Source organism: Vigna radiata, chromosome 8 (assembly GCF_000741045.1).
Source record: "Vigna radiata var. radiata cultivar VC1973A chromosome 8, Vradiata_ver6, whole genome shotgun sequence".
Classification (NCBI taxonomy): Eukaryota; Viridiplantae; Streptophyta; class Magnoliopsida; order Fabales; family Fabaceae; genus Vigna; species Vigna radiata.
The window spans coordinates 9247040-9256710 of record NC_028358.1 but is presented as its reverse complement, the minus strand read 5'-3'; the positions used below and the strand labels follow the sequence as shown (position 1 = coordinate 9256710).

General features: G+C 33.1%; 1 protein-coding gene across 1 annotated transcript in view; it reads right to left on the bottom strand.

The window, feature by feature from the left end:
* The window catches only part of LOC111242265, a 24465-nt gene that overhangs the window by 12467 nt on the left and 2327 nt on the right, over nt 1–9671 (bottom strand). The window contains exon 2 of the mRNA XM_022784769.1: nt 4–648. Within this exon, the coding sequence (XP_022640490.1) occupies nt 4–648 (645 nt within the window). The remainder of the gene's footprint in view (nt 1–3; nt 649–9671) is intronic.

Sequence of the window (9671 nt, the reverse complement as noted above, 5' to 3'; positions counted from 1 at the left end):
TACATGTATGTCTATCTATGATCTTCCTGAGTTGCCATGTACTTTGGGTACTCCTATAGGCACAGTATGCGTACCATGGACATTTGCCTTGTGATCCACAACACTTAACACATATTCTTCTCTTATCGTTTTTAAAAATCTTCAACTTCCTACCATTATGTATTCCATAAGTTCTAACAGCATCAATGAAATCTATTTTATCAGGGAAGTATGTTCCCAACTCCCACTTATATTCTTTCATATTTACAGGCTCTGAGAAGATCCCAAAACTACCATTTCGGGGTGTTTCTTCATCTGAATCATCACTTGCATAAATACTTCCACAACTATCAGATTCCNACTCAGTATCCGATAACCCCCTAGCCTGTTTATGGACCTTTGAGGTACTTCCACTTCNTGTTCCCATTTCAAAGAAAAGACTACCTTCCAGGTCTTCGACTTCAAGTTGTTCAGCTGCATGGACATCAACATCTACCAAATCATCAGACCCTTCTTCATCAGACCCTATCCAACTACTCACTTCAACCTCCTCTTGCACATTTTGTTCACCCCCACCTACATCATCATGGACATCTTCTTCAGCACCAGCTCCCTCATCATGGACTACTTCTTCAACACCACCTACCTCATCATGAACTACAGCAGCCTNTATATATATATATATATATATATGTTTAGGATTATGGTTTGTAATAAGAGTTGTGTCTTTGGTGTATAAATAAACAATTGAATGACTCATACACACTTTTGAAGTGGTTTTTTATGTTTATAATATAGAATATTTTACTTGTGCATGAACTTGGTTTAAGTGCATCAATTAACTCTAGTTAAAATAGCATAAAATAAAGTTTTGATAAAAGACTTTGAAATAATAACAAAATAATATGGGTTGGTACTTTAATAAAGAAATTTGTGTATAAAAAAATTTTGTCCATATTTTTTTTAATCCAACAACAACTACAATATAATTAATCAACCATGTGTGCATATTAAACACTAAAGATAAAGTTCAACATTAAAAAATATTCACCTTTAACAATTTTTTTTTTTGTCATTGCAACATAAATAAAGGACAATGATATTTTAACCACTTTTTTTAATAATTTTTTGACAACAGGACACGTGTTACCATTTTATTAGTTTGTTTAAATTTATTTTAAAAAAATATTTAAAACGGGTCAATTATAAATTATCACGTATGCATTATTAAAAAATTATCAAAAAAAAATTGTTAAAGATATTTTTTTCATAAATAAATAAATAAGGAGTTCTCTTCTTTTAAGCTTGAAAAGTAATCTTCAATCATAACTAATCAAATCTATTTTTTATATAAAAAAACATATTAACCAATGAGAATAATAATGATTATTGTTTTGAACTAAAAATCTTAAGGTATCAATATTGTCTTCACCATTTTCACTTAAATCCATTTCTTCCTATTTAATATTAAAAAATCCAATCAACAAGTTCTTTTATATGTCTTACACTTTAATTTTTATTTTCACAATGTTTAATCTCATGTAAGGTGTAAAAATTTGTAATTTTTCCATATTTTATTGATGGCTTGACCACATCATATTTGGTCTCTTTCTAATAGACTAAAGGTTTCCTAAATCTCCTCCCAAAAAAAATTAGTACTAAATAATTTTTCAACGTTGTCTTGTTTTTTAGTTTTAGTAATACATCTCAAGTTCAATAATAACGTAGATAACATATTTCAATTTATAATAAAGCATACCAAATAAAAACATATTTATTCAAAATGTATTCAAATCATATTGTTTAATTGTGTTTATCACACTTATGTAGAGTATCAGAAATTATTTTTATTTTATTCAAATTGTAAATTGGCTATGTTTTATTTAATCGTAGATAGTTACAAAAAAATATTTTAGTACAGAGAAAACAATAGACATAAAAATAAAACAACATTATCATCCTAAGGTGATTCTTGCATAATATGGAAGTAAAAGCTCTTTAGCTCAAATGGTAGAGCATGTGGTGGGACTTGTGGTTGACTATGGTTCAATCTTTTATGGTGCAACCTTTTGTGGTATAGATTGTTGCTCAATCATACTTCGAGTCAATGTTGGTTAACCATAATAATAATCATGTTGTGAATGAATTTTCTCATATTAAAAAATCTTGATGGTGATGTGCCGTTGAAATATGATTCCTTGATTGATATCTTTTATTTGAAAGATGTCACTTCCATTCTTAAACATTTGCAAGGTTTATTACAACAATAGATTCAACTCATTGATAATTCCTAATCATTTGATATTTAAAGAGACTCGTTTTATGAAGAATTGATGACAGAGAATATTTTAATATAAAAAAGAATAATGAACTAGTTCAAACTATAAGGAAACTTTATAGGAATAGAAAAAAAATTAATATTGAATCATGCTATGCACAAACTTCTAAAACTTAAATACTTATATTGTGAGAAGATTTATTAATGATAAATATTTTTAATATATTGAAGAATTTGTCTTTTTTCTAATATAGAATTCAAGGTATGAAATAATTCTTGTGAAATAAGTTATTATTTTTTCTCTGTATATAATATAATTTTATCATAGAGTGATTTCCATGTTTTTCTTTTTTGATAAAATTTCATGTAATGACTATACTTAACATAAACTTTTATATATATATATATATATATATATATATATATATATATATATATATATATATATATATATATATATATATATATATATATATAAATTGTATTCAATATTGGTGTTGCGGATCATACATCATATATTGCAATTAAGTAGGTAAAACTAAAATTATAATTATTCATATATTAAAATTTTCTACATTAAATTAAAAAAAACGATACATTTTAGTTTATTTTATTGGTAAACAAATATTATTTAGATTATAATAAAACGAATATATTTTTTTCCTAAATTCAAAGTTATTATCAAACTTTATAAATGGAATATTTGTAAGGACCTAGAAAAGTATATTAATAGAAAAGATAAATGGGTTTAAAATAGTGACACGAGTATTCTACTTTAAACAATTTTATAAAATATAAACTTCAGAAAAAGTTTTGCTCACTTGCTTAAACCATTTCATCTTTCTAGAAAGCTTCTTCTTCCTCCTCTTTGCCTTCTCTAACCTCCACACTCATTCAGCCATTGCATGTTCTATTAGGTGGTACCTAAACACTCCTGATGCTGAGAGCTTTGAGTATCACCGATCACTTTTTCCATTCGGACCTGTAAGTAGTTTTTCCTCCTCTACTCCACTATTTGAAACCTAGGGCATACTGTCTACTAGTTGCATGTGCATTGTTTCTTCCCCTTTCTATTTTCTGCAAGATATTGAGCTCTAAGAGTTGTCTTCCATCACCTTTTGGTGCTTTGTAGGGTCTTATTGCGTCTTCGTTGTGTATGGCACTGTTTAAAGCATTCTAGTGAGTTGGGTTGTTCAACCCTAAGGTAAGGGGAGCTAGGTCTTTTCTGAAATTAATTGTCTGGATTATGTATGAGTATGTGCTGAATTATGGGTGTTATGCTTTTTTAGTTAAGCTATGTTTTCAATCAGATTCTTCTACATGTACTGAACTGCCAAAATTTGTGTTGTTGGAATTAATGACTATGTAGTTATTTGCATGAAGTGGATATCTGAATTATGTTGATGTATGTGTTCTATTGCTTGAGTGAGTAAGTGGAAGGGAAGGGAAGTATGCACTGTACTGAGTAAACTGGTGTTGGTCTAGGTCCTGGTTAATGGAAGTAAGGTAGTGATTCTTAACACTAAGAGTTTTGAGTGCACTTGGGCAGTTTGGCTAGTTTGAATAAGTCAATTAGAACTGGTTAGGGTCATAAAATTGGTTAAAATCATGTTCAAAATGGTTGAATTGAAATTGGGTTCTAGGGTTAATGAATTAAGAGTTTTAAGTGAAGAATTGGGTCTTAATCACTTTAGAATCATTATAGGGATGTTAAAAATCAACCAGGCAAGTGTAATTAGGTGTAAATCACAAATTATGGGCTTTAGAAATTGGTAAAATTGAGTATAGTTGGTTAAGGTAGGGTGAGTTGCACAATTCTGCAGAACTTGCGTTCTGCAGATTATGCAGTCTCGTTATGCGGATGGTTTCACATAGCGAGACCCTGCAGGAGGGTGCTCTCTATTTGGGGTCATTCGTTGTGCGAGTTTGGTGCATTGTGCGAATGACCAGAGAGTACTGCTCTCTGCCCTGTTGATTCGCATAGCGAATCATGTCGCTACGCGACTGGAGGAATTGGGTTTTAATTCGCAATGCGAAATGGACGCTATGCGAGGGAGACCTAAGATTTGGGCATTTTTGCGAACTAATTTGCTATGCGAAACCAAGGTACACTGATAACTCTCAATATTTTCATATTTTTGTGTTTAGAAGTACTTGTTAGTATATTTCAGTTTTTAATTGTTTAGAATTAGGATAGATTTAGGTTTTTCTTTAAATTCTTTAGTTTTGTAAAATTGTAGTTAAAATTAGGATTTTAAAGATATTTTTTAGTCTTTGCCATAAATAGGAAATTAGTTTTTTTTTTTAGAAATTCTTTCTTTTATTTTTGTTTAGATAGGATTTTATTTCTGAAATGTTTTTTTTTATATATTCTTTTATAAAACAATTTCTGGTTAGTTGGGCTGGGATGGTTAAATAGTGAAAAGTTGAAGCCCACTTCGGTAAAATGCACATATTGAGCTGATTTGGTTGCCTTTATTTTCTGTGCAGGGATATGGTGCACATGGGTCGTTGCTAGCACGTTCTGAGTTTAGTGGAGAGGCGCTACTACCATTGCTGCTGATTCACAAAAATAGGTTGGGCCACTGTTGGAAAGTTGGGCATTTGACGCATTGAATTGGGCTGACTTTTAGTGGAACGGTACCGTTTGGAGGCTGTCAGCTGCTTGGGGGTCTCAATTTTGCGATTCATTTGAGAAGCACATTCGAGATACTCTTTTGGAAAAAGTTCTAGCGAGAGCATTTGAGAAGAAAGAAAACCCACGTGCTAGGGCTAGGGCTCTTGTGCGAGAAGAAAGTGAAAGATAGAGAAGGGCTGGAGCACGTCTTGACCGGAGATGATGGAGGAACTGATCGGAGCTACCACGTGGCTAGGATCAAACGGTTGGAAAGAAGATGAAGCCTGACCGTCCGATTGAAGCGTCCAAGGTTCCCTTCTCTTGTTTATCTTTCATTCTTTCTTCAAACCTTATATAAAGGGGTTCTTATCTTGTAAATGGAGACTTTTACAGAGATACACTTAGATACTTTAGACTTCATGTTTTTCTAGAATAGATAGAGCGAACGCGATTTCTAGGGTTTCGTCGCATTTTTCGGTAAACTCGAGTTCTTGCGCTCTTGCTCACTTCTGTTCGGTACATTTTCGTTTGTTCATTGTTCCTTGTTAATAATACTTTCATTCGTGATGTTTCTGTTGAGTGCTTGTGTTAATGTGATTTTATTCTTTTCAATGTTTTCATATTCTCGTGTGCTTATGTGAATATTTTGATTTGAAAATTTATTGAACTTGTAAATCTACACTTCTATAATTCCATTTTGGAGTTAAACGACCCCGAGGTGGGCGTGAATTCACGAGACGTCTTCTCGAGTTAGATATAGAAGTTCAATAAATAAAAAATACGTGTTTTCCATGTTGTTTTACTTTCTATCATTTGTTGTTTGTAGATTTGGTTAAAAACGATGAAGTTGAACGAAGTTTGTTTTGATTCGGTAAATCATTTGACTGTTATTCATTTCTTAGTTCTAAATTAGAACTTGAGATCCCGATGTGGGAATTTTTTGAACGTGATGTCTTCCTGTAGAATAACAACTCAATTGATACGCCATTTCAAGCAAATTTAGTTCAACTTTGTGACTTTTATCCAACAACTTTGTTCTGTTTAGTAGTTTAGGTTGTGCTTTCACTTCTAATTTTTGTTTTAACTAGTGTTTTTTTTGTAATGGTTGGAGTTAGTTATGATTCATGAGTTTCTCACCTGATTCTTTGCCTTTAATCATTAGTTCTAGGTATTTCTTGTTGACTTTTCTTTACTCTAGATTGTACATTTCTGTCTGCAATATTAAATTTCAATTACCTTATACATGTACATATTCATTTGGCTTTTAGGATTTGCTTAGTTTTTAATATTCAATTTTACTTTGTTTGTTTACAGTCCTAATTTTGCATTTAATTCTCATATTAGTTTAGGTTCTGTTGTGTTCATAAGTAGTTATAGTAATTAGTTTTTTTTTTTGTTTCTGTTTTAGGTAGTTTAGAATAGGTTAAAATACCCTTTTAGTCCCCAAGTTGGGGTGGGAATTTTCATATTGTCCCCGCTTTCAAAAATGAGTGCATTTGGTCCCCATGTTTGCAATTTTGAGTGCAATTGATCCCTTCCGTTAAGTCCATGGTAACGGCGTTAAGAGTTAAGTGACTGTGCATGTTTTGTGGCAGCAAATGTTATCCAACGTGGGATAAACCTTTTTTTTAATAATGACANATGTGATTAAATCATTTTTAGGCTTTAAAAAAAGGAAAAAAGTGATTTGCCCTAGTAAATTCACTTCGAACATGAGCTGAAGTANGGGAGCAGAAGAGCATTGGAGAAGTTGAGGTCAGGTTATCTTTGTTCTTTGGCTGAAATTCTTGCTCTGTTGTATGAAGTTATGTCATTGTGAGGTGGGTGCCCTAACTTGGCTGTTTGGGAATGGGTTTTTGTTGTAGGTGTGGTCGAAGCTTTATTGTCTCCATACATTCCAGCAATGTCAATGAGTCAGTCTTCTACTTGGTCATGGGGGAGCTCTCGTAGTGCTTCGTCTAGAGGAGCAATGGTGGGAAACCAGGTCTGCTATTGTGGAGAGGGAGTTGTTTTAAGAGTCGCGAAAACAGTGAAGAATGAGGGCAGACATTTTTGGGGTTGCCCTAATTACAAGGTTTGTTATTTTGGTTTTGTTTGTAAATTTTGGGTACATTAGTTTGGTGTATGATGACATGGTTTTGGTTGTTTGTTTGGAACAACGGAGTAGAAANGAAGAAGTCAGAGGATGTAATTTCTTCAAATGGCGAACTGAAGAACATATAGATGAAAGGGATACTACAATTGCATGGCAAAGGAGAAAGATCAGTAGTTTGGAAAAGTCAGTGTTGGTTTATCAGAAAAGGGAGAAAGTGTTGTTGGGGTTGGTATGTCTGATGGGGATTGTTATCATCATCGTTGTTTGTCTTTTGTTTTAAATTTGTAAAAGGTTGTTGGGTTGTTTTAATGAAGCAATGTAGACAGTTTGTGTAAGATGGAGACAATAACAACCTAAAATATCAGTAATGACAATCAATAACTTTATTTCAATTGAGACTTCAAGCAACTTTATTTCATAAAATTGAATGTGTTGAAGCACTTAAACAACAAAGAAACAGATGACACCCAAAAGTCAGTGGTGCACTTCCAATTTTCAAGNAACTTTGATGGTTTGGAAGATGATTTTGCAGATTTGTTGAAAACTAACCAAATAAACAGTGCACACAAGTTTGTAATGATAAAATACACTTGAACAAACGGTTAAACAACACTGAAACACATTGGATCACCAAATCATTGTGTCAGTTGCTTAAAATGCAGAAAAATGCATGAAAAAGTGATGCAGAGTTGGTAAAAACAGCAACTCAACCACTGTTTTTTAGATTTAATGATAAATACTGATTTGCAGCACTTGAAACATGAATAATATTAGCAATTAAACTTGTTTCAAGCATTAAAATCAATAAAAGTGGACAGACACAATGTGCACATATGAAACCATNAGCAGCTTTTGATGCAGAATTGTGAAAACTGATTTTGATAAACTCATCAACTCAATTTGCAATTTTGTGATTGATATGAGTTACTATCATGTTAAACACATTCCAAGACAGTAAACAAACTTGGACAAAAGATGAAATGACGAAAAATCATAATGAAAACAATAAACCAATTTTCTGCAGAATTTTGACTTGAAAACAATGTGCAATGCTTGTAATCTTCAATGATCAAAGATTTATAGATCAATATCAGTAACAACCTAAAATAATAGTATAAAATCTGACACAAGGCAATATGAGTAATAATTCCATAAGATTATCGAAAACATGATCTGTCATTGAGTGCCAAAATACATATCCAAGTAGTTCACAAATGATACAAAACATGAGCTGTACTTCAGTCCAAAGCTCATTTCCAGATTAACAANTCTAAACAAAATACAACCAAAACTAATGGGTTCAACTGATTGAGTGCAAAGCTCATGACAGATTAAGTACAAAAAGTTTAAATTACATCTCCAAAATACAACACAAAGGTCTTCAACAACAACATGTTTTCACTAAAGTGCTGTGCTAGTGTGATAATGAGTAATGCGACTTTCTTGAGTAGGTTGTTCAACTGCTTCACTAGCTTGAGTGGGGTGTGCTGAAGGTTGTTCAGTTGCTTGAGTTCCTTGAGTTGCTTGAGTTGATTGAGTGGGGTCTGATGTAGGTTGTTCAGTTGCTTGAGTTCCTTGAGTTGGTTGAGTGGGGTCTTGCTGCTCACTTGGTTGAGTAGGGTCTGTTGTAGGTGTTGGGTGTTGTTGTTGAGTTGCTTGAGGGCAATTGGGTCTTCTATGCCCTACTTGTCTGCAACAGCTACATCTCTTTGGGATTCCAGCTTGTCCAAGTTGTGTGTNGTCTNTCTTTTNCTCCCAGCTTTCCAATCTTCTTTTTTTCCTTGGTCTACCANGCAAGACCCGATTTGGAGGTGGCAAAATATCAGGAAATTGAGTCCTTTCCCATAGCTCAGGTCCATTGAGAGGAAATATTATTGGGATATAAGTTTCCTCATAAGTGGAGGTTCTAAACCAAATAGGCAAGTAGTCTTCTGGAGTGATGTTTAAAAACCTCATGGCTGTGAGTGCATGNCAGCAAGGGATCCCAGAGACAGNNCACTTCCTACAGCTACATTCTCTTTTTTGTACATCAACNACAACCTTTTCACCAAGGTTGGAAGCATGGCGGATCTCAAATACTTGCAGCCCAGACCAACTGCCAAAAGAATTAAAATATGAGTATAAATATGAAACAAAGTGAGTATGTCATGCAAACAAGTCATAACTTACTTAGGTATCCAATATTGTGTCTTCTCTAGCTCCTTTTGTAGTCTTTTCTTAATTTTAGGACAAATGGGANCATCNAACTTAGTTATCTTCTCTCTATTGGATGCCCACCTCTTCATTAGGTAGCTTCGAATGTCCTCCAACATTGTTATGATTGGTTTTTCCCTTGCCTCTAANATCACGCTATTNAAACCTTCACATATGTTATTAACAATTGTGTCACATGCAGGTCTTGCTGAGAATCTTGACCTAGACCAANATCTAAAACAAATAAAAGTNAAGTANGTGGACAAGCAAGACAGATTCAAATAATATGANACAAAATAAGGANTTGAGATTTATTTACCTTGGTGGAATAGTAAACAAGTGTTTAAAGGCNTCTTCGTTGACATCCTTCATTTGTCTCATGATTGATTCCCNTGNTTGGGGGTTTGTAGNTGTTGCTGCCTTCCAAAGAAGTTGTCTAAGGTTAATGCCTGGATATTTTTTCCTAAAATTGGCATAAATGTGCCTTACACAAAAACGTTGGTCCACAC